This window comes from Camelus dromedarius, chromosome 24, assembly GCF_036321535.1.
Source record: "Camelus dromedarius isolate mCamDro1 chromosome 24, mCamDro1.pat, whole genome shotgun sequence".
NCBI classification, from domain to species: domain Eukaryota; kingdom Metazoa; phylum Chordata; class Mammalia; order Artiodactyla; family Camelidae; genus Camelus; species Camelus dromedarius.
This window is the reverse complement of record NC_087459.1, coordinates 8,289,086-8,311,792: the sequence shown is the minus strand read 5'-3', so window position 1 is coordinate 8,311,792 and position 22,707 is coordinate 8,289,086. Positions and strand designations below refer to the sequence as shown.

At 61.4% G+C, this 22,707-nt stretch overlaps 6 protein-coding genes across 8 annotated transcripts; 4 read left to right on the top strand and 2 right to left on the bottom strand.

The window, feature by feature from the left end:
• Positions 1-316: 316 nt before the first annotated feature.
• On the top strand, positions 317-3,756 carry IGFALS (insulin like growth factor binding protein acid labile subunit). The gene is made up of 2 exons (XM_010992624.3): positions 317-626; positions 1,734-3,756. The coding sequence occupies exons 1-2, from the start codon at positions 611-613 to the stop codon at positions 3,536-3,538; spliced, it is 1,821 nt and encodes a 606-aa protein (XP_010990926.3). The 5' UTR covers positions 317-610; the 3' UTR covers positions 3,539-3,756.
• An 859-nt stretch (positions 3,757-4,615) lies between these two features.
• NUBP2 (NUBP iron-sulfur cluster assembly factor 2, cytosolic) lies at positions 4,616-10,064 on the bottom strand. Of its 2 annotated transcripts, XM_010992625.3 has the most exons (7): positions 9,744-10,055; positions 7,138-7,256; positions 6,778-6,976; positions 5,951-6,105; positions 5,702-5,812; positions 5,540-5,609; positions 4,616-5,270 (listed from the first exon to the last, which is right to left on the bottom strand). In XM_010992625.3, exons 1-7 carry the CDS (start codon positions 9,757-9,759, stop codon positions 5,134-5,136), a joined length of 807 nt encoding a protein of 268 aa, XP_010990927.1. In that variant the 5' UTR covers positions 9,760-10,055; the 3' UTR covers positions 4,616-5,133. The 2 variants fall into 2 exon arrangements, with proteins under 2 accessions (XP_010990927.1, XP_031303412.1); XM_031447552.2 differs by lacking the exon at positions 5,702-5,812 and having other exon boundaries at positions 9,744-10,064.
• Positions 10,065-10,158: 94 nt separating this feature from the next.
• SPSB3 (splA/ryanodine receptor domain and SOCS box containing 3) lies at positions 10,159-16,276 on the top strand. 2 transcript variants are annotated; one of them, XM_064478319.1, is made up of 7 exons: positions 10,159-10,262; positions 11,643-11,780; positions 14,428-14,602; positions 14,691-14,878; positions 14,958-15,060; positions 15,137-15,262; positions 15,501-16,276. In XM_064478319.1, exons 1-7 carry the CDS (start codon positions 10,164-10,166, stop codon positions 15,839-15,841), a joined length of 1,170 nt encoding a protein of 389 aa, XP_064334389.1. In that variant the 5' UTR covers positions 10,159-10,163; the 3' UTR covers positions 15,842-16,276. The 2 variants fall into 2 exon arrangements, with proteins under 2 accessions (XP_064334389.1, XP_064334390.1); XM_064478320.1 differs by lacking the exon at positions 10,159-10,262 and adding an exon at positions 10,450-10,598.
• On the bottom strand, positions 11,046-19,839 carry EME2 (essential meiotic structure-specific endonuclease subunit 2). Its single transcript, XM_010992672.3, has 8 exons — positions 19,590-19,839; positions 19,146-19,282; positions 18,681-18,773; positions 17,926-18,017; positions 17,640-17,733; positions 17,346-17,461; positions 17,040-17,229; positions 11,046-16,965 (listed from the first exon to the last, which is right to left on the bottom strand). Exons 1-8 carry the CDS (start codon positions 19,813-19,815, stop codon positions 16,795-16,797), a joined length of 1,119 nt encoding a protein of 372 aa, XP_010990974.2. The 5' UTR covers positions 19,816-19,839; the 3' UTR covers positions 11,046-16,794.
• Positions 19,840-19,846: 7 nt separating this feature from the next.
• On the top strand, positions 19,847-21,179 carry MRPS34 (mitochondrial ribosomal protein S34). Its single transcript, XM_010992627.3, has 3 exons — positions 19,847-20,256; positions 20,415-20,457; positions 20,550-21,179. Exons 1-3 carry the CDS (start codon positions 19,936-19,938, stop codon positions 20,840-20,842), a joined length of 657 nt encoding a protein of 218 aa, XP_010990929.1. The 5' UTR covers positions 19,847-19,935; the 3' UTR covers positions 20,843-21,179.
• Positions 21,180-21,325: 146 nt separating this feature from the next.
• NME3 (NME/NM23 nucleoside diphosphate kinase 3) lies at positions 21,326-22,674 on the top strand. The gene is made up of 5 exons (XM_031447553.2): positions 21,326-21,553; positions 21,636-21,766; positions 21,870-21,971; positions 22,046-22,158; positions 22,247-22,674. Exons 1-5 carry the CDS (start codon positions 21,508-21,510, stop codon positions 22,362-22,364), a joined length of 510 nt encoding a protein of 169 aa, XP_031303413.1. The 5' UTR covers positions 21,326-21,507; the 3' UTR covers positions 22,365-22,674.
• Positions 22,675-22,707: the final 33 nt, after the last annotated feature.

The following is a 22,707-nucleotide window of genomic DNA, read 5'->3' as shown; positions in this document are numbered from 1 at the left end:
TCCCACCCAGGCAGTTAGGAACTGGGGAGAAGGGTGGGAGTGGTCAGCATGCCAGGGCAGAGTATTGCTCCAGCTTAACTCCCACAAGGCCATCTGCTGGGCGGGGAGACCCCAGGAGCTGCCCAAGGGGCCCCCACCCACGAGCAGAGGGCTGGCTGCACACCAGCCCCTCACAGGCTACTCCAAAGGAGACCCCCGCCCTCCACTGCCTGCGGGGCCCCAGCTCTGCTCCGCCCAGCCCTGCAGGGGGATGGGAAGATGGAGGGATGGGAAGATGGGGGGATGGGAAGATGGGGGGAATGGGAAGATGGGGGACAGGCCCTTGTTGGCCCTCAGGTCTGCATACAGCCCACCTTGTACCCTGAAGGTGCTTCAGGGCAGATGCAGCCCCCAGCCTGTCCCCTATGCCATCTTCACCCTGGGGGCTCAGTGCCGATGCTGGCAGCCCGGCAGGAGAGGGTTAACGAAGCTGGGGCCAGCAGGGCTGGGCTGGCCGGTGACAAGGGTGCTGGCTGCCCCAGCAGCGGGTGGGGAAATCCAGAGGGCAGGAGCAGCTGGCCCCAGCAGACGCCCCCCCTGCTCGCTGCCTGCAGCCTGCTCTGCACTTGGGATGGCCCCAAGGAAAGGTGAGGCCCCCGTGTGCCCAAGCCACTCGCTCCAGGGGTTAGCCGGCCCTGTGTCCCTGAGCCCATTGAGGCAGGGGCTGCCCACAGGGAAGGCTCAGCTTGGGGTGGGCCGGGGGCTCTGGGAGCCCATGGGGGAGTGCGGCCACTCAGGGTGGTGGGGGCCTAGGTGTGCCCCGGAGAACTGCTGTTGCCTCCTCCCCTCCCACCAAGCCTATAGTGCAGGAGAGGACAGGCTCCCCACACCACCACCCAGCGGCCTTGCCCAGACCCTCCACTAAGCCAGGGCCCTCTCAGCCAGACAGAGGCCAGGCCACTGCCACCCTGTCCCTCCTTGGAGCCTAGCCCCATCCAGCTGGCTGTGGGGCACCAACCCCGGGACCCGGAGCTCTCAGAAGGCAGGGCAGGGCCTGATGCTGTGGGCAGCCTGGCACCCAGGGAAAGTCTAGGCGGCTATGGCTGGGGAGCCTGCCATCTTTTGTCCTGAGGCACAACCTGACCTCTGGTGAGTCCACGGTCTGGGGACCCTGTTTGCTCCTGAGGCCTATCCCACAGGGGCCAAGTTCTTGGGTGAGTGCCACGCATACCAGGGAGCAGGTAAGCGCCCCCCAGGTCTGGGGGTCTAGCTGGGGCAGCAGGCATCTAGCTCAACTGTCCAAACCCTCAGGGCAGCAAGTGCGTACCCACCCAGGCCTGCTCCAGAATGTTCCCTCGCTCACACCTTCCCCCAGGCCTGCCTAGCAGCCTAGCCTGGCTTGAGTGTCCACCTTGGGGATGCAGACGGACACACGGCCTAATCGCTAGGTGCCAGCTCTCAGTTTTCCCTGGAACAAGCATCACTACCCAACTGCTCCCGTGGGGTGGAAAGGGCAGTTAGTTTTGAACCGGAAGACGCCCCAGTTGTCCTGCTTGGCTGCCATTTTCCACTTAAGGGAGGGCGACACCTCATATCTCAGCTCATACTTCCACCAGTCCAGTTAGCCATGCCTTCTTTTAACTGTTGCATGCTGCAGTCTAGGTGTGAGGCTTGGAAGGTTCAGTGTCTTACTCACCCAGGGTTCATGTCCCGGGCCCCCTCAATGCCGTCTCCCCAAGCCCCTCTCCCCGCAGGAGGCCTGGCCCTGGCGGTGCTGCTGGTCTCCTGGGCAGCGCTGGGCCCCCGCAGCCTGGAGGGAGTGGAGCCTGGGGTGCCAGCAGACACTGAGGGCCTGCAGTGCCCGGCAGTCTGCGTCTGCGGCCACGACGACTACACAGACGAGCTCAGCGTCTTCTGCAGCTCCCGGAACCTCACCCAGCTGCCCGACGGCATCCCAGAGGGCGCCAAGGCCCTGTGGCTGGATGGCAACAACTTCTCTTCCGTCCCCGCGGCGGCCTTCCGGAACCTGTCCAGCCTGGGCTTCCTCAACCTTCAGGGCAGCCAGCTGGCCAGCCTGGAGCCACAGGCGCTCCTGGGCCTGCCAAACCTGTACCATCTGCACCTGGAGCGGAACCAGCTGCGCAGCCTGGCGGCCCACACCTTCCTGCACACACCGGGCCTGGCCTCGCTCGGCCTCAACAACAACCTGCTAAGCCGGGTGGACGAGGGCCTCTTCCAGGGTCTGGCCCACCTCTGGGACCTCAACCTGGGCTGGAACAGCCTGGCCGTGCTGCCTGACACCGCGTTCCAGGGCCTGGCCAACCTGCGGGAGCTGGTGCTGGCGGGCAACAAGCTGGCCTACCTGCAGCCCTCACTCTTCTGCGGCCTCGGTGAGCTCCGGGAGCTGGACCTGAGCAGGAACGCCCTGCGGAGCGTCAAGGCCAACGTCTTCGTCAAGCTGCCCAAACTCCAGAAGCTCTACCTGGACCACAACCTCATCGCGGCCGTGGCCCCAGGCGCCTTCCTGGGCCTGAAGGCGCTGCGCTGGCTGGACCTGTCGCACAACCGTGTGGGCAGCCTCCTGGAGGACACCTTCCCGGGCCTGCTGGGCCTGCACGTCCTGCGCCTCTCCCACAATGCCCTCGCGGGCTTGCGGCCCCGAACCTTCAAAGACCTGCACTTCCTGGAGGAGCTGCAGCTGGGCTACAACCGCATCCGGCAGTTGCCCGAGAAGGTGTTCGAGGGCCTGGCCCAGCTGGAGGTGCTCGGGCTCAACAACAACCAAATCCAAGAGATTAAGGTGGGCGCCTTCCTGGGCCTCTTCAATGTGGCTGTCATGAACCTCTCTCGCAACTGCCTGCGGAACCTTCCGGAGCAGGTGTTCCAGGGCCTGGGCAAGCTGCACAGCCTGCACCTGGAGGGCAGCTGCCTGGGCCGAGTCGGCCTGCACACCTTCGCCGGCCTCTCAGGGCTGCGCCGGCTCTTCCTCAAGGACAACAGCATCACGGCCATTGACGAGCAGAGCCTGGTGGGGCTAGCCGAGCTCCTCGAGCTGGACCTCACCTCCAACCAGCTCACACACCTGCCCGCCCGGCTCTTCCAGGGCCTCGGCAAGCTGGAGTATCTCCTCCTCTCCCGGAACCGGCTGTCGGCGCTCTCGGCGGAAGTCCTGGGGCCCCTGCAGCGCACCTTCTGGCTGGACGTCTCCCACAACCGCCTGGAGGCGCTGCCTGAGGGCGTGCTCTCCCCCCTGGGGCGGCTGCGCTACCTCAGCCTCCGGAACAACTCGCTGCGGACCTTTGTGCCCGAGCCACCTGGCCTGGAGCGCCTGTGGCTTGAGGGCAACCCCTGGGACTGCGGCTGCCCCCTCAAGGCCCTGAGGGCCTTGGCCCTGCAGCACCCCAGCATCGTGCCCCGCTTTGTCCGGGCCATGGCGGAGGGGGACGATGACCGCCAGCCGCCTGCCTACACCTACAACAACATCACCTGTGCCAGCCCCGCCAGCGTCTCAGGCCTCGACCTGCGTGACATCAGCGAAGACCACTTTGCTCGCTGCTGACCTGAGGCTGCCCAGGCCGGACACCACCCCATTCACCTGCCGGGGCCCCAGCCCCAGGGGACAGTCTTGGGGATTTGCCAGCACAGGCTCTGGACCTGTGGCCACCAGCCTGGTCCCTGAGGGCCTGACCAGGAGGGTCAGGGACACGGCCACCACAAAGGCCCATAGCCCTCCCCAGCTGTCAACAATTAAAAGCAGCCTAATAAACATGCCGTGTGACACAGGGATGACGCTTGGGGAGGGGAGTGCTGGCCTAGGCATGCTGTGGCCTGCCCCTTGCTGTGTGGCTCAGCCCACACCACCTCTGGCTGCCCTGGTCCCACACAACCGTCCACATCCCTCCCTGTCCTGTGCCCAGATTCTTGTCATGTCCACTAACCCCCAGGCCCCGCCCCCCTGTGGAGCGCAGGCACATCTTCAGAGGCGGCTTGGTCCTGGGAAGCTGCCGGGCTGGCCTGCGGCCAGAGTGGTGCCGACCCTCGCTCTCCAGATCCCTGTGCTCCTGGCCAAAGCCTTTGAGGGCGCTGCCCCCACTCCCCCTACCCCTGCAGGGAATGCCCATCTGGGGCATACTCCTGTCTTCCCTTCTGTCCCAAAAGTGGTACCTGAGGGTGATTTTTCCAGACCCCCTGTTCCCCGGGGCCGTCCTGTATACTCTGCTCAAAGCCCAATCTCCTCCCCTTGGAAAGAATAGCAAAGCCAATGTCCTTCCAAAGCCTTTCCCCCCGGGGCCTTCCTGGGAGGGTGCAGGATGAGCCCTGGGACTCTGCTCCAGACTCACCTTCCCTGCTCCTCAGGTCGGCCCCCCAGGCCCCAACAGTGTGGACTGCGGGGCGGGCAGTTAACTCTCACGGGCCAAGTGTCACTACTCACACGTTTCTCCAACATCACAAGTTCCTCCCCAAACTCAATTCAAATGTATCCTCACCCGAGTCGCCAGGGGCCTGTTGACAACAGGGCTGTTGGCCCAACTCTTGGGACTGAGGGAGTGGACGCCGTCTGCTCTAGGACACCATCACACTAAGTGGAGGAGGTGGGACCAGAGCAGAATGATCTAGAAAGGTCAAACCTGTAACCTCGGTGGGGGGACACGTTTATTTTGTGCTCTTCTGGGTTACAAGCTCGACACCTCACTGGGTGCTCCCTCCTATACCATGAGTACCAGCCTATGGGCTGCAGGGGCCCAGGGCACCTGAGGACGGTGGGGGCCTGGCAAGCTTCCAGACACACGAGCTTTGTGAACAACATGGGGACTCGGCTGTCAGGAGCAGCCTGTCTCTCTGTCTGGGGCAATGAGTACCAGAACGCACCAAGAGTGATCATACACCATCAGGGCACTCAGGCCACGGCATCAGACCGCACATGATCCCCCGGGGCCTCGCCACAGGCCAACCAGGTAGAACCACTCACTGTCGGTGGCTCTGACACTGAGATGCCGCTGAAGCACTGACAGGGCCTGCGGAGAGGAACACTCGGTGCTGCGTGGCCCAGCCTGCAGGTTCCAGGAACCTTGCCCAGTGCCTCTGCTCTAGTAGGTGAGCAGGAGCCCCACGGCCACAGAGGGGAGATGCTCAAGGCCACCTTGGTCAGGACAGTCAAATGGGTGTCTCATTTAGAATCTTCTCGGCTATGGAGGAGAGCGCGGGAAACGCAGGGCTTGAGGGGAACTCCTGGATGAAGTCCCGGCCCTCCTCCAGGCTCCTTGTGAGCTTGGGGTCCAGGGGCACAGAGCCTGCAAAGAGGAGGAAGGGGGCCGGGGAAGGGGGAGGTGGTGAGAGCGAGGCCTGTCCCGGTCATGCACCTCCCACAGCCCAGGAGCCGGCTGTCAGCGCCACGGGGCTGCCTCCCTCCAGCCGGGCAGCAGCAACCCATCTGTTAGCGGTGAGGTGCCACACAGCAGGAGGGCAGAGGACACTCCTTCTCTCCTCTCCCCTGCGGCGGGGGGCGTGGGGAGGTGGGACCACCTGGAGCAGAGGCCGGGGGCAGCCCTGGCTCACTCACCCAGGAAGGGGACTCCGGCGTGTCTGGCCAGCTCCTCACCACCTCCCCTGGAGAAAACGTTGGTGCACTCCTAGGACACAGAGGCGCAGAGTCCACCTCCTGGCCTCGCGCCACACTCGAGGGGAAGGGCTGGCCCCCACCCCACCACTTCCCACGGCTCACCGCGCAGTGCGGGCAGACGAAGCCGCTCATGTTCTCCACGATCCCAATCACCCGCAACCCCACCTTCCTACAGAAGGTCAGCTCCCGCCTCACATCCCCCACGGACACTGCCTGGAGACCAGGAAAGAGAAAAGACCTGCCGATGGGCACCCTGAAAACTCAGTCAAGATGAGCGGAAAGAGTAGGGAGAGTGCCTGCCCGGAGTGAGGTCGCACACGGCAGGCAGACAGGATGGCGCTCCCGCAGTACCTGGGGTGTGGTGACCACGAGGGCCCCCAGGGGGCTGTAGGGGCGCAGGGCATCCACGGCGGCCATATGCTCATCAGAGGTCCCTGGGGGCGTGTCCACAACCAGGTAGTCCAGCTGCCCCCAGGCCACATCAGACACAAACTGCTTTATCAGTGCTGCGGAGACCCAGGGAGGGCCGGGGTAGGGGGAGAGCAGGCGAGGCAGGGGTCTCATGAGGGTGTCACTCACAGCGCGCTGCCTCCTCCCAGCCGGCATCACAGTGGCTGTGTGTGCCTTCCTCACCAGGACAGGCCAAGCACAGGCAGCAGGGAGACCCTTCCCCACCCCCTCACCCCCACTGCCCCAAGACTTCTGCTCAGGCCTTAGCTGAGGACAGCCAGAGCTGTGACCCTCCTGGGGTGTCTGTGCCCAAGAGAGGCAGCCTGCAGTCAGCATGGCGTGGAAGCAGCCCTGGCCCTGCACATGCTCTCACACCTGGCAGCCTCTCTCCGCCAACACAGGGAGTGTGATGCCATTTGCTGGGGTGGAGACACCAGAGCCCAACCTCTCGCTCTACGCTGGGTGACCTCAGGTCTTAGTGGATGCGCCTACAGCCTGAATGCGTGTGGGCCGCCTGCTCAGTTGAGTGGCAGCAGAGTTTGGGAAGTGAAGCAGCTAGCACGGGAGTCTTCCCAACCTTACCCAAGGCTGGTGCTGCAGGGGAGGGCGGTGTGGAGGAGTGCTGGCCGCCCTGGGGTTCCTGCACAGCTTTCTAACTGAGCACTGAGGGGGCAGCTAGGAGAGGCCAGGAGGCTGGCGGTGCTGTCCCCCTTCCCCCGGGTTGTTACCGTTCTTCTTGGGGCCCCTCCACACCACAGCCTCATCTGGCTTCTCCAGCAGGAAGCCCACGGACATGAGAGAGATGCTCTGCGCCTGGTCCACGAAAACTGGGACCCAACCTCCGTCACACTGATGCACAGCCTGGCCCTGCACCTTGAGCATGTGGGGGATGCTGGGGCCGCACAGGTCCACGTCGAGGATCCCCACCTGCAAGGAGGCAGGACAGCCACTGGCATGTAGGGGCCTCCCTAGGACCAGCACCACCAGGCAGGAAGAACCCAGCCACTGCCCACGTGTCCACCCACGAGGGGCAGCTGGCGCGGGCGTTAGGGGAGAACAGATACCATGATTGGATAGGAGGCTCTCACCTTCTTCCCCGCATGGCGCAGGGCCAGGGCCAGCTCCGTGGAGATGGTGCTTTTCCCGACGCCCCCCTTTCCCGAGAGGACGAGGATGATGTGTCGGACGCCAGCCAGGTTTCCGGGCTCTGGTCAAAAGGACAACGGGGGAAGAGGGCAGGGCTTTGCCTTCGCCCTGGACACTCTCCACTGCTCACTCACTGTGGGGTCACCGGGCACTTCCCTGAGACCTGCCCCTTCACCCTGACACACGGCAGAAGGGCTTCCAAGAGGCCTCAGACCCAACCATCTTGTTCCTTAAAAGCGGCTGCTCCCACTCCATCTGGAGCAGGGCTGCTGGGGCAAGAAATGCCTCAAACCACTCCTCCTTCCAGCGTGCACACCTGGGACTGCACACCTGTGAGCCCACAGGCACAGGGGCCAAAGATTGCCGGCTCCCAGCTGATTCCAAGGGAAGTGGGCAGAGACTAATGTAATAGGGTCGTCCTTACAGCCAGGAGGTACAGCTGTGCCAAGGCAGCTTTCTGGTCTGACCTGCAGGCGCCCAGCCCCCTCCCCTGGGGTCAGAAGAGGAACTCAAGGCAGCCCCAGCCTCCAGTTCTCAGGAGGGATGTTACAACTCTGGGATCAGAGCAGCCACAATCATGTGTGGGTGTGGATGTCAGGCCATCTTGATGGCTTGAGGTCATGCCTTAAGAAACCCTGGGTACACAAGGGCAGGCCCTGGCCCAACCATTCTGTAGAGCCCTGTCGGCCACAGGCCACTCTGCCCCAGCTCCTCTTCCTTCCACTGAGCCTGAAATGCTACCCAATAAATACTTACCATCCCAATCCCTGCCACCCCCACAGGGCTGCTGTCTGCACACAACCCTCAGCCCCTGCAAAACCCCCAAGTTCTTGCTCCAGCGCCCTTAGGACCTCAGCATCCAGACTCCTGCCTGGCCTCCAAGCTGCTCGCTCCACTACCCTCACTGCATGCCCGGGTCCCCAGAAGGGGCTCAACAAAAGGTCAATAAATACTGCCCTCCTCCTGACTCATCTCTCATGGGGTAGGTTCAAAGGCCCATGCCACCAAAGGCCCCCGAGAAAGAACTCAGAGGGCTCCTGGCCTGGCTTTCCAAAGGTCCTTGTCATAAATGCATTACAGTGCCTGTCCTGGGTCTCCTCCCAGTACTGGGGGCTGAGAGATCTAACAAAGAAAGGAGACCCCCACCCAACCACCCAGATCACTGCCTGAAAATAAAAGCCCTGGACACTGTGCCCTCAAGATCACCTCTGTGACAGTTTAAAAACCTATTACTTAAATTGCTTTAATATCAAAAAGCACTTGGGAATCAATTTCGCCCTTTTTCTTGGGGAGGTGGGGGCAGTGGCTGCTCTGGTGGGAACTTGGGAAAGAGCAGACCTGGGTCCTGATTTCTACTCGCCCTTTGTGCGGGTGCTGCACCACCAAGTTCCTAATACTGACGACTGGCTTTCTTCACTTGTGAGGCTGGGGAATTTTATCTGCCTGAGCATCAAACAGGACAATCCTGCTCCCTTCAGGCTGTGAACTTCTCAGACAACAATCCTTACGAGCCAACCAGAAAAAACTTCACTCGTAAGTAAATGGAAAAAGTTTATGGACAGATTATCAAAGATAACCTGGGTGCCCACTAGATGTGAAAGGCTGCACTGGAAGGGGCAAAGAAAAGCAGTATCTCCCCATGGAGGGAAGTGGGGGGCCCCCTGTATGGATAAAGAGCCTTAAGTCCAACCACATAATGATTATTTGATACAACAGATGAGTATGGAAATTTTTACTTGTAAAGAATCTTTATAGAAAGATACAGTTGCCTCTAGGAACAAGGAAGTTTACTGCATACCCCGTTAGGCTTTTTGAATTTCTATACTCATTTTCCCCCTAGTTAAAAAAAAAAAACAAAAAAAAACCCTTCATCAATCAAACTAGAGATATTCCTCTCACCTTGTAGCAAGTCTGCCCTTATCCTAACAAGCTTTTTCAGGTTTTTTTCTCCAGTTTTATGTTTATAATCTGATGGATGAGTCCAGCATTATGAAAGCTTTGTGCCCAAGATACCAGACCTGAGATCTTTTAGAAGATAATGTGGCAAATCGCTACTAATAAAGGTCTGTCTGGCTACTCTTTGTAGACCTGATTGAGCCCAACTTTATGTCTATATTCTGTCCCACAAGACTTTCACTTTTTAAAAATCAAGGCTTTTAAAGTTAGAATAATGTTTCTACAAAAAACTAAGATTATGCGGTATTTCGCTTTTCCTTTTTTTAACCCCCCTTTTTTTACATTTTTGAGTTATAGCCATTTTACAATGTTGTGTCAAATTCTAGTGTAGAGCACAATTTTTCAGTTATACATGAACATATATATATTCATTATCACATTCTTTCCGCTGTGAGCTACCAGAACCCCTTATTCAAGACTTCTTTCTAAGCGCCATAATGACCAAACACATACAGGGGCACCTCTGCGACCTTTACGCTGTAAACAGACGGTGTGCTAAAACCAAGAGACCCGGCCAGCCGCTGCGTGCCAGCTCCTTCACTCTCCCCTTCACGCCTGCGAAGGGGGAGACCCTGAAACCCACCACACTCACCCACGGCCGCCTCCATCCTGCCTGGGTAGCCACACGGCTTCCTTCCGCTTCTGCCCGCCTCCCAGCCTGAGTGAAGCGCCCTCAGACCAATGGGAAGTGCGAGCACGCCCCTGGCTCCTCTTGATAGGCCTACTCGCGCTACCGTCAGCCAATCAGACCGCACTACAGGTGCACGCCTGTTCAGACGCAGGCGACGCACAGGAAAGGGACTCACTTCCGTATCAACGCCCGAACGTGGGACCGCCTCTTTTCCTCGCCCCAAGTCCAATGGGCGCGCAGGCCTTGTCTGAGACAGTTTGAGATGTGACCAATGGGGACGTCATATTAAGATTGACAGGTCCAAGAGCCTCTGAGCAAGAAGTATGTGCTGAGAGGCCCGCCCCCCTCCCGAAGATCCGAGCCGCGCGCGCTGCGGGGCCAATGCGGTGCGGGGGCGGGGATTGTTTACGTCTCGCTCGGGAGCAGAAAGTAGGTCACGGCCAGCCCCGGCGCAGCGCGGCGGCGGCAGGGCGGCTGCAGGTGAGCGGCGAGCCGCGTCAGCACGTCTACAGGACTCTCGGTCCCCGCCGTCCCGCCCGGCTCGGTACCCCGCCGCACCCGCCGACCTTGCGGAGCCGCGGGCGGCAGGGCCTGCGCACCTTTGTTCCTGCGGCGGCGGCGCCCCGGCGAGGCGGGCGAGGCGGGCGAGGCGGTCGAGTCTCTGCGCCGCAGGCCGGGCGGGGCGGCAGGCGGGTTGCCAGCGCGCGGCGCGGGCGGAACCCCGCAACACCGCCCGACCCTGAGAGTGCAATGCCGGATTGGGAAGCAGCCGGCTGCTGCGAGGTCTGGGGGCGCGCTGCCTGGCTTCGCAGCGGGGTCAGTGTCCGGGCCGTGCATTTGGCGTGCATAGCATGGCACCTACTGTGTGTGCCGAGGTGGCGAGCGGGGATTGGGTCGGGCACACTATAGCTGGCTCCACTTAAGCTCGGAGACCGGCAGGCGTTGCTGGACAGAGCGACGCTGGTCTGAAGACGAACTCCCATCCCTCGAAAGCTGTGCCATTGCTTTCACTGACGCTCCCTCGGGGTGGTGGCTGGGGGACCGTCCCAGCCCTCCTGAGGTTTTCAGTCCAGGGGAGAGCCAGGAAGTAGATGGTCACAGAAATCGACTTAACTATTTTAAGTCTGACATGGAAATGAGAGCTAAAGAGAAGGCATTCTGGGCAAAGGGCAGGAAAGATCTCGCAGCTGGGACGGGGCCAGAGCGTGATGAGCTCTGTAGGATATTGCATATTATCTTAAGAACAACGCAAACCCTAAGGAATTTAAAAATTCGTTGGCTTAAAATTTGTATTTCCCAGAAAGCTTGGGTATAGTGAATGAAGTGGGAGGAGCCATACTGAAGGCGCGTTTTGTGGGGGCGGGACAGGCAAGCAGGGATGGAGATGGATTCAGGACATGTTTCAGAGGTGGTGTGGTGGGGTGTGGAGGGCTGTGACGCCAGGATGAGAGGGAGGAAGGATGTGTTGGGGATGACTGCAGTGTGTGACTGCTGTGTGTCTGGCATGAGGAACCTGGAGGTTGGAGATAACCATTTATCCAGCTGGTCAACAGAGAAGGAGCAGGCCAGGTTTGAGATGCCCGAGAGACATGCAAGTCGGACAGCTGGGTTCCTGAGGCTGAGCTTGCAGAGGGGCTAAGACAGGCATTCAAGAGTCATGGATGTCTGGATGGTGCTCCAGGCTCTCTACTTGGGTTTTATCAAGGTGCTTGGACACTGGAGTGAGGTATACGCTTTTGAAGAGAGTTCTGGAGCCCTGGGTGGGCTGGTGCAGGCTGGGGGCCTGAGTGCAGGGGGCATTTGGATACCTACCAGTGTGCTGCTTATCTTCCTCTGCTCAGACCCTGTGCTTCCTTCCAGATCCTGTCCACCATGGCCAGGCGTCCCCGGAGCAGCAGAGCGTGGCACTTTGTCCTGAGCGCAGCCCGTCGAGACGCTGATGCCCGGGCTGTGGCTCTGGCAGGGTCCACCAGCTGGGGCTATGACTCTGATGGGCAGGTAGGTTCCAGTGGAGGGGGCGGGCTTGGCTGGACTAAGGTGAGGAGACACCCAAGGCAGGTATTGCCTGAGTTAGGACTCAAAGGGGAAGGTGCTCCCGAGAGCAGAGGATGGGGCCAGCCTCAGGCCCTGCTGTCCTGTGTGTGCTCTGCTTGCCCAGGCACTTTACGCTGGTTAAGGACCCACGTGGCCCTGGGTGGCAGGACCTCAAAGCAGACACCACGTTCCTTTGTGTGTTTTTCTCCGAAGAGGGTGTCAGCAGGTACTTTGGTCATTTTGTTTAACAGCAACTTCTCCATTCCATTTAACCAATTTCCAAAAATAGCTATTGTTAACTTGAAGTGCAACTTTCTGGACATTTCCTTTGCTCATTCAGATCCATACTCTATATTTGTGTGTGTGCCTCTAAAAAAAGAATTTCAATTCTTAAAGACTAATATTCCTGCGCCTTCCCGTGCTCTGAGACCCTGAGCTCTGGGAGGCCCAGGATCATGGAGGCTGTGAGAGGAGCAGCTCAGCTGTCTTGTCTGTAGTGCAGGTTCCTGAGGTACCTGGAGGTTTGCAAGAAGAGCCTCACTGTGCAGCAGGGTGGGGTGGCGGGGCTGTGTGGCCTTCGTGCTTGTGGTGGAGGCATGTGGGGATGGCTTCACAGGCAGCTTCCTGAACCTCCTGGACCAGAGCTAGGCTTTGGCTCTGCCCTGAGTCACCTCTGCTGCTTCCTGCAGGAGTAATCTGTGGGTAACTTGGTTCTTCTCTGTCACAGCCACCTTGCACTGGGGTCCTGGCTCAGCCAGGTGTCCTGGGCAGGGGTGGGAGCCTCTCCTCCCCAGCATGAGGGAAGCTGAGCCCCGTGGAATCACCAGGCCTTGGGGGAGAATTGGAGGTGATGATTCTGAGCTGGCCGAGTGCTAGGCCCCCTTCCTGGGGCCTCCCTTAGCTCCCTGCCCCAGCCAGCAAGAGGCCCCAGCCTGCATTCCTGTTCCGCCCCCAGCTCCCACTGACCACGTGGCCTGGAGCAGTCTTTTCTTGTATCAGTCCCTGCCTTGCTGGCTCATGGCTGTGGGATGTGGGAGGTGTCCAGGGTTGGGGGTATAGTGTCTGACACACACCTGTGGCTTGTTCAGTCACCTGATGGGCCTAGAGTACTTGTGTGGGTGAGAGAATGTGTCATCCCAGCATCTTTGAAGGCTGAACATGTACATTCCTGTCCTTTCTGCCCTGAGTTCTCATGGCTTGTGGTGGGGCTGTGGCTGTGCCCTGCCTGGGGGTTGGGAGCTGGGTGCCAACCAGTTTGACCCCTGGGGACTGCAACACTCAGGTCTGGGCCCCAGGCTGCTGCCTGGGGTGCAGTCTCCTCACTACCTGAATTCAGCTTCTGCCCTTGATTCATGGAGTTTCTGTGTGGTGCGTGGGGCTGAGTGTAATAGTAGAGAAACTCAGTACTGGGGACAGGAGGCAGATCAGCAGGACCAAGGAGTGTCAGGAGCCAGTGAGAAGAGGATGTGGAGGGAAGGGCAGGAGGAGCCTCTTTGACGTGACATCTGAAAGCTGCAATCCAGGGGCAAAGAGACCCCTGCCCCAAGGAGGGAGTGGACAGGTGGGCAGGGCAGAGGAAGAGGGCATAGGCTTTGTTCTCAGGGCAGCAGGATTCTCAGCTCTGAGCAGGTCACTGGGACCACTGTGCAGAGGGTGCCAGAGGCCAGAAGAGTGAGGGTGGAGGCCAGAGCCCAACCAGGACCCCAGGCCGGCTGGGCAGGCTGGGAGAGCAGGCACATGGAGTCTGTCTGCATCCACTGGCCCTGGGGAGTCAGACTCCAGCCCCTCACCAGTCGGCTGGGGGTCCAGAGCCCAGGCAGGTGTCTGGAGGGGCCCGTGTGGCTGCAGAGCAGGAATGACAAGGTGCACAGAGAGCACCTGGCTGGCCTCCAGGAGGGTCTGTCAGTCAGCCAGTCCCTGGAACTGGACCGGTTCACTTAGTGTTTGGCCGCTGGCCTGAGATCATGACCTCAAAGCTCGGAGTCCGTACTTCGAGGACTGAGTCCTCCTGTAGAGGGCCAAGTCCCCACAGAACGTTTTCCTGCATGAGGTAGCAAAAGACCGCGGGGCTTATCAGGGCTGTGATGGGGGTTGAGAGCCAACTCTGTGAGGATGGTGAGGGTGCCATAGCCCAGGACAGGTGTGCAGGCCCTACCATGGTGCTCAGCTCTTGCCTGAGCCAGGCTGCTGTGGGGAGACCAAGCTGCTTTTGTTAGGTCAGCAGAGTACTTTGCTGTGTGGCTTCATCTTTATCTGTGATGTAGTTGTCTGGACAGTGATGGATGGCTGAGGGTGCAGCCCTGCCTTGGGGCTGAGTAGCGGCCAGGCCTCCAGGGCCCTCTGCTCTACTCCCAGGAAGCCACCAGGGTGGTAGGCCTTTGGGAAGGAGGCCCTCCCAGCTCCTGAGCCAGGAAGAGGTGTCCAGGGTCGCCATGGCTGGCAGTATAGAAGGGGTGGTTGGCTGTGCCCTTGAGACCTGAGGAAGCCCTTTGAGGCCAGACCCCCAGACTCTTCTTTGGCCTACGGTGGGCATTGGGGCCAGTAGAGGAAGGGGTCAGGTGGGGCCAGTGGAGGGTAGGGCAGGTGGGAACAGATGGCCCCTTCCTCTCAGCACAGCGACTCGGATTCGGACCCTGAGTACTCGTCCCTGCCGTCGTCCATCCCCAGCGCTGTGCCTGTGACTGGGGAGTCCTTCTGCGACTGTGACAGTCAGAGAGAGGCCTTCTGTGGCAGCCTGCACACGGCCCACCGGGGCAGGGACTGCCGCTGCGGGGAGGAGGACGAGTGTGAGCGCCGGGTGGGGCTGCAGGGTGGGTGGGTGGGGCCTCCGGGGCCACGGGGAGCCTGCCCAGCCCGGGCCTCTTGCTCTTGCAGACTTCGATTGGGTCTGGGACGACCTGAACAAGTCCTCAGCCACCCTGCTGAGCTGCGACAACCGAAAGGTCAACTTCCACATGGAGTACAGCTGCGGCACTGCAGCCATTCGGGGCACCAAGGAGCTGGGGGAGGGCCAGCACTTTTGGGAGATCAAGATGACCTCCCCCGTCTATGGCACCGACATGGTAAGTGGTTGGCGGGGCGCAGGGGGAGCTGCTAGGTGCCCTGGTCCCGAGCCCCCTCTGCCAGCCCCACTCTTCCCAGATGGTGGGCATCGGGACGTCGGACGTGGACCTGGACAAGTACCACCACACATTCTGCAGCCTGCTCGGCAGGGATGAGGACAGCTGGGGCCTCTCCTACACAGGTGCATGGGCCCCCAGGGCGGGCAGGGCTGCGGGGGCTCAAGACACCCAGGCTTACCCCGCCCCCACTGCCCCCAGGGCTCCTCCACCACAAGGGTGACAAGATGAGCTTCTCCTCACGGTTCGGCCAAGGCTCCATCATCGGCGTGCACCTGGACACCTGGCATGGGACGCTCACCTTTTTTAAGAACAGGAAGTGCATAGGTGAGGGTGTGACCTTGACACCTGGCTGTGGAGCGCAGCTGCCATTGAGCCCCTGGTATGGACCAGGTTGAGGGCCCCCCGCTTCCAGAAAGGCTGTCCTCATAGAAGCCTGAGGTCCAAGGGGCCCCAAATGAGGAAGGGCTGGGTGGGAATCCCAGCATCCTTAGTCACCCTAGGAGGACCTCCCAGGACGGCCTGAGCCTGGGGTTCAGGCTGTGCGCCTTCCCACCCCAACCAGGAGTGGCGGCTACCAAGCTGCAGAACAAGAGGTTCTACCCAATGGTGTGCTCCACCGCAGCCAAGAGCAGCATGAAGGTGATCCGCTCCTGCGCCAGCATCACCTCCCTGCAGTACCTGTGCTGCTACCGCCTGCGCCAGCTTCGGCCTGACTCCGGGGACACGCTCGAGGGCCTGCCCCTGCCGCCTGGCCTCAAGCAGGTGCTGCACCACAAGCTGGGCTGGGTCCTGAGCATGAGCTGTGCCCACCACCAGCCTCCCACACCCACACCCTCACCCCCGGCCGATCCCAGCAGCCCCGAGCCCCAGCGCTGCCAGAGGAAGCGCTGCCGAAGGACCTAGCTCACCCCACGGAGATGAGGGGCTGGATGGTGTTCCCCCTCCTTCCTCCCAACACCCCCCAGGGCAACACGGGAAGGTGGGCTGAGCCGCCAGAGGCTGGGACAGGCCTGGCTGTGGAGGCTCCGGGGCCGTGGCCCAGTGATCCCGAGACCAGGCCTGTCTGAGTCCGTCTGCGTCCTGGGCCAGGTGTGGGAGCAGCCACTTTCCTCAGTCTCAGGGGAGCTGCTGCCCTATTGCTGCTGGACCCAGGCTGCAGGCCTGGGAGGAGAGCCTGGGGGCTGGGGTCTGCTCTCTGCAAGGAGGGTGGCTTCCTAGGAGTTCAGCCCTTCCTGTGCTGCTGGCCCTGGGTTTTTTAATGTGCTTTGCATGTCGTCAGCTGCTGTTCCTTCTGTCTGAGGCTGAAATGACAGTAATAAACTTAGAGTCTATGTCTAATGCTTACACATGGGCAGGACAAAAGGGGTCAGACTGAGGGCCTGGGGCTCAACAGGTGTCCACAGCTTTTCTCTGGTTGGAGTGTCAGCACCTTGGGGAAGAGAGAACCTGATTCTCTTTCCTTCCTCAAGGCTTTATCTTATTGCTCCTTTTTGAAGGTGCTACTCCTCAAGTCTCCAGGTGACCAGCGTTTCCCCTAGTGGGGACCTTAGGTACTCCCCAGCCAGCTACCAGCCCCTATGCCCACATACAGGCCCTAGGGCATGTGAACCCTGCCCCAGTCTTCTCCAGACCTTCAAGCACTTGGCATCTCCCAGCAAGAAAACAATTTTCTCTTCTGCCCATAGCAGTTATTCAAGAACTGCCCCTCCCCCCGCCCCCACCTTGGGGGTCAGACCTGTACCCGTTTTCTTGCTCCCTGCATACCGCCCCTTGTGGGTTGCAGTCAGTCCCCTGGGCAGGCTGCATCGTGTCCTGCCAGTAGGTGGCAGAAGCCCTACCTGGTCCTCGAAGCGTGGTCAGGAGCCCAGGTCCAGCAGGAGGTCAGGATTGTCAGTGGTCAGGAAGAGGCAGATGCGGCGGGAAAGGTCAGGCCCCACCCTGCGGGGCCGCACACCCTCACCCATCTTCACTGGGAGGTCAGTCAGGAGGGCCAGGCGCTCCTGCTCCGAGCCACAGGCGACGTAAGCCTAGGGCAGGCAGAGGGATGAGCAGGGCAGGTCTTGGGGACCCTCCATACCAGGGACTGGGGGAGAGGGAGCACCTGTTGCAGAAGGCGGGGGGAGGGGAAGGCGGTGACAACAGCATCGGCCACAGCTGGGCTGACCCGGTTGAACTGCTGGATCTGCCGCCACCAGGCCGCCCGCAGCCCTGTGCCATCTCCTGCTACTCGCTCGCCTGCTGCCCAGCGCCCTGCAGTGCAGAAGGAAAAGGGCCCCGACTCCCGGGCCTGCCTGGACAGGGGAGGGTGCGGGGAGGCTCCTAGAGGCTTCGTCCACCTTTCCTGAGCACCCGCCCCATACCCCCACCCCTCCTGGCAGCAGCCACCAGCAGGGTGAGGCTCACGCACTTGAAGGGGCGCTGGGCAAGGGCCTTGGTGAAGGTGCACACATGCTGACTCAGCTCCTGCCAGGAGGCCACCAGTAGCACATCCATGTTTGCCCAGAGCTGCAGGAGCACCAGGGCCTGAGGAGGGAGGGGGTAAGCCCGTGGGTGTGGGTCAGAGGAGGGCTCCCTTGGGGGACACCCAGCTGAGACCAATGCCACATGCCACCCACATGCCAAACCAGCCTCCACTGGGTCTAAGAGCAGCCTAAGCACTAGGGCCCAGGCCAACCACCTGACCCAACCTGACTGCACTCACCTCCTCCACCTCGGGCCAGCCGACTACCACCTGGGCACAGGCTGTGGCTGAACTCTCTGGCAGCCGTGTCTCCCGAGTGCTGGGCTGGTGAGACCTAAGCAGAAGTGACCATCACTCCAGCTCCCCACACCCCATCAGTCCCACCCTCTGAGTTCTTCTGCTTCCCCCAGAGCCACCCAAGGGAGAGGGTTAGCTGTGACACACCAGCCTCCAGCGCCACCCCTGCCGTTCCCCTGAACTCTCCCATCCCAGTCAGGCCAGCTAAGGGTGTCAGGGTGACCAGTACCAGAGGTAAGCATCCAGACCAATGACAGCCAGGTGGGGGCAGGCTGGGCTCCCAGGGGTGATCCACGGCACCGAACAGGCTGGGCCACGGATCTGCAAGCCAAGGTTTACCACACATGTCCTTTGGGACCAGTTTGCAGAAAGAAGGGGAACGAGACTGAGAACGACCCTGTGGTGCTTGGAGGCAGGAGTGGATGTCCCTGCCCAGCCAGTTCGCTTTAGAGAACCGGCTTTGTGCCTTTCCTGAGATCAAGGGCAGTGGCAGGGGTGGGGCGGAGATCCACATAAGGCCCCGGGCACGTCCTGTGCTCCTGCAAGAGACGGACTGAATCCCCCTCGCCATTGTCGGTCCACCTCTGCACACACGCCAGCCTGGCGCACAGCAGGTGCTTAATCTGGGAACTGGCAGAGGGTCTAATAATACTCTGGTGCAAAAATCAGCTGAACAGTCCCTATTTCTCCTCTAGCCAGACAGGCTGGGCTGTTGGGGGTCACAAGGTGGATTGCACAGCCAGTCTGCAGCTCTGGTCTTCACCCCCACCTTGGCAGCTTACTGCCTCTGACTTCTGACTCAGCTCCCCAGAGAACTCTCGTTATCCTGGCTCTGCCCTCTAGAAGTAGCTGCGGCTCCCATCTGCTCCCAGGCCAAGAGTCGTGCTGCCTTCCTACATCTCACCCAGAACATCCAAGATAGGAAACCCAGTCCCTCACGATTTGTGGACGAGGATTACTGCCCCCTCACCCTTCCCCCAGCACCTGGGTCAGCTGGATCACACCCTGAAGAAACTCCTCAGGCTCCAGCAGCAGCAGCAGGTCCTGCTCATCTGCAGCCCACACCTCAGGAGGCACCTGTGGGGACATCCGGGGCACTGCTGCCCACCCTTGGCCTCGTGCATCCCAGGGTCTCGACCTGGACACCCCAGAAGTTCTGAGGCTCGTGGTTACTGCCACTCGCAGTTTCTTCCAGTGCTGCTCTACAGAAGTCCAACATCCCATCTCCTGCTGAGACTAACACCAGCCCAGGTCCTCGAGGCAAAACTTTTGGCCACAGCCCTGATGGGGATGGAACAGCCCTCAGCAGCAGCTGCGTTCAGCCCACAACTATCACCCACTCGGCATTCCCCATTCTTAGTTTACTGGTCTGTAAAACATGCACGACTGCAGCAGGTGCCTTTCAAGATTAACTTCATGGCTATAAAACACTTAACCTAGGACACTCACACCGTTGGGGCAAGGGTCTGGCTTCACTCTGCTCCACCTGAGACTTCTGGCAGGGCGCTGGGGCTCCACACGGTACTCACAGCCCAAGGTGTCCAGGGCCTCAATCAGGATATCCGCACCAGCATCTTCCAGGATGGCTGAGAGGGGGCAGAGGGAGTCAGCTGTCACTCCTTCCTTCCCCCACGCGAAGACACTACTTGGATAGGGACAGCAGACGCACAGCCTGGTCAGCATGTGTTACCAAGACACATTCCGGACCGGCTCCCACAGCGCACGACTGAGTCTAAACAATCTTCCCAGCGGGGAAGCCGGTGCCAGTTCCTGGCCAACAGGGGGCCCTGAGAGATGCCTCACCCACCTGCAGTCGGGCCGACGATAATCTCCTGGGATTAAGGGGAACTTCCAGGCTCCCCACCCCGGGCTACTCTCTGCGCCCGCCCGCACCTGGGTCGACGAGCACCGCCAGGCGCCGCAAGGCCTGCTCCGGCCGCAGTCGCCGCGGAGTCTCGGCCGCCGCCCGGCGCTCATCCGCCGAGTCCGGGACTCTCACGGCGGCCTCCACGCCGGCGGGACCCTCACTGTCCGAGTCCGAGATCTCCCAGGTCGGGGGCCGCCGCTGAACCCGGCCCTGGCGCGAACCCCCGGCCCTCCCAGACTCAGCCCTCTCCATGGCCCGCCCGGCCTCTTCTCGGCTTCCGGCTGCGCCCGGACACCTTTGCGGGGGACACCCGCCGCTTCCGGCATCGGACGGGCCTAGCGGCGCGCGGCGACGGCTTCCGGCCGCAGCGGCATGGCGCGGAAGAAGGTGAGGCCGCGGCTGATCGCCGAGCTGGCCCGCCGCGTGCGGGCCCTGCGCGAGCAACGGAACCGGCCGCGCGACTCGCAGCGCTATGCCCTGGACTACGAGACGCTGACGCGGCCGTACACGGGCCGCCGGCTGCCCATGCGAGCCTGGATCGATGTGCAACACGAGAACCGCCTTCTGCAGCTGCTCAGCCGCCTCCCGCTCTTCGGCCTGGGCCGCCTCGTCACGCGCAAGTCCTGGCTGTGGCAGCACGACGAGCCATGCTACTGGCGCCTCACGCGGGTTCGGCCTGACTACACAGCGGAGGTGCGCGCACCGTCGACACCGTCCCCATCGCCCCGCCCCCGCAACGCTGGGCACCTCTGCCTTCCCTGCGCGGGACTTTGTGGGATGGGGTCACCTGTCTCCCGATCCCTGGACAAGCGAGCTTTCTGAACTGATTCTCCTCCCCACTTGCTTTGCAGAACTTGGACCACGGGAAGGCCTGGGGCATCTTGACCTTCAAAGGTAAGGCTGTGTTGGAGACAAGGTAGGCTGGCTGCCGGCAACAGACTGTTCGGCCAGCGTGTGTGCAGTAAGCCTCGTCCTTTTTTCCCCAGGAAAGACGGAGAGTGAGGCTCGGGAGATAGAACAGGTCATGCACCACGACTGGAGGGTGGTGCCCAAGCACGAGGAGGAAGCCTTCACCACTTTCACACCGTTGCCGGAGGACACTCTTCACTCTGTGCCCTACCCGCCGCTCCTCCGGGCTATTATTCTAGCTGAGAGACAGAAAAATGGAGACACCAGCACGGAAGAGCCCATGCTGAGTCTGGAGAGGTCGCGCATTGATCCCTGGGACTATCCTGAGAAACTGGAGGCGAAGAGAAAGACCAAGGGCACAGCCGTCTAAAATACCAGACTCGGCAGGCTCCCAGAAGGGTGTAAGACAGTGGGCACCAGTTTGGGTTACACTTGAATCAGGCCCCTGGGAGCCTGGATCCGACCTTCCAGTGACTTGTTCTTAGGTTCTACATTTTGGAGGAAAAGGGTGGGAGCAGACCCTGCACCTTGTGTCTTTCCTCTGTCCCAGCTGCTCGAACACGCCTATCTGACTTGAGAGGGGCAAGCAGGTGTGGAGCCCCAGTGTTGGCACGTGACACTTCCGCGTTGGCTCCCTTGTCTGTGACGTGTGTCCTCTGTAGGGACCCAGGCAGAAGCTGTGAACACGAATAAAAGCACATGAAGTAGCCCTGGGATGTGGTTTTTTTGAGTTTGGGGTTGGGCGACCGTAGCGGGCTGTTTGCAGGGTTGTAAGGACAAGCAGGCCGACACCAGTGCTCACAGCCCGGTGCTGCGAGGAGTGTAGCGCAGGCGCCAGGTGCGTGGGGAGATCGGAGGGGATTAGCGGCCGCAGAGTCGAGGCATGGGCATGAACGACTGGCACCGCCTCTCCGCGTCCCCCGCTGAGTTCCACCCAGGCAGCGGCGCCAGGCTACCCCGCAGCTTTAAACACAGGCCCCGCCCCGGCCTGCGCACCACCCCAGCCCCCGCCCCAGCCCGCGCCCCGCCGCCATCATGATCTGCCTGCTGCTGACCGTCTTCGCCAACCTCTTCCCGGCAGGTGAGCAGCGCGGGCCGGGTCAGGCCGGGCGGGGAGAGGGTACGGCCGAGCTTGACGCGCCCGACCCCGCCGGTCCCCGCAGCCTGTACCGGCGTGCACGAGCGCACCTTCCTGGCCGTGAAGCCAGACGGCGTGCAGCGGAGGCTCGTGGGCGAGGTCGTGCGGCGCTTTGAGAGGAAGGGCTTCAAGCTGGTGGCGCTGAAGCTGGTGCAGGTGAGGGCGGGGTTCCCGGGCGCGGGGGGCGGGCAGAGAGGGTGGGGTCACCGGGTGCTGGGGACACGGATTCCTGGTGCACCTGGCCCGTTCCCCTCCCCAGGCCTCCGAGGAGCTGCTACGCGAGCACTACGCGGAGCTGCGCGAGCGCCCTTTCTACGGGCGCCTGGTCAAGTACATGAGCTCGGGGCCGGTGGTGGCCATGGTGAGTGCCCGCGGTCGGGTGGGCGGAGGCGCGCGGACCTTGGGCTGACTTCGCGCTCCCGACCCCGTCTGCAGGTGTGGCAGGGTCTGGACGTTGTGCGGGCTTCACGGGCGCTCATTGGGGCCACAAACCCGGCTGACGCCCCACCCGGCACCATTCGCGGCGATTTCTGCATCGAGGTCGGCAAGTAAGGCTGCTCCCGACTCCCCCAGCTGGGCTGTATGGGGCCCCTGTCCACCCTACCGCCCACGCTCACGCGCGCCTCTTCGGCGCAGGAATGTGATTCATGGTAGCAACTCAGTGGAGAGCGCCCGCCGCGAGATCGCACTCTGGTTCCGCACGGATGAGCTCCTGTGCTGGGAGGACAGCGCCGGGCACTGGCTGTACGAGTAGGCGGGTTGCAGCCTCTCGGGCAGATGCCCCCTTCTGACGTGGATCTCCAGGCCCCGGAGGTGTGCACACACGTGGGCGCCCCCACCCCCAAGAGCTCAGAACACCCTTCCTGTGGTGGGGAGCACAGCAGCCTTGAGGACCTAGAGGAGGACAGACAGGTGCACGCCTGCCCAGCCCTGGCTGCTGCAGGCCTCCCTGCGGGAGCCCCAGGCTGTGCCCCTGTTCAGTCCTCTTGGAAACGGGGCAGGGCGCTATCCTGGCGCTTGGCTGGCCCCAGGGTTTCTTTTTATAATAAACTGAAGAAAATCTTTGTGTTCGAGTTGGCTTGGGCCCAGGGACACAG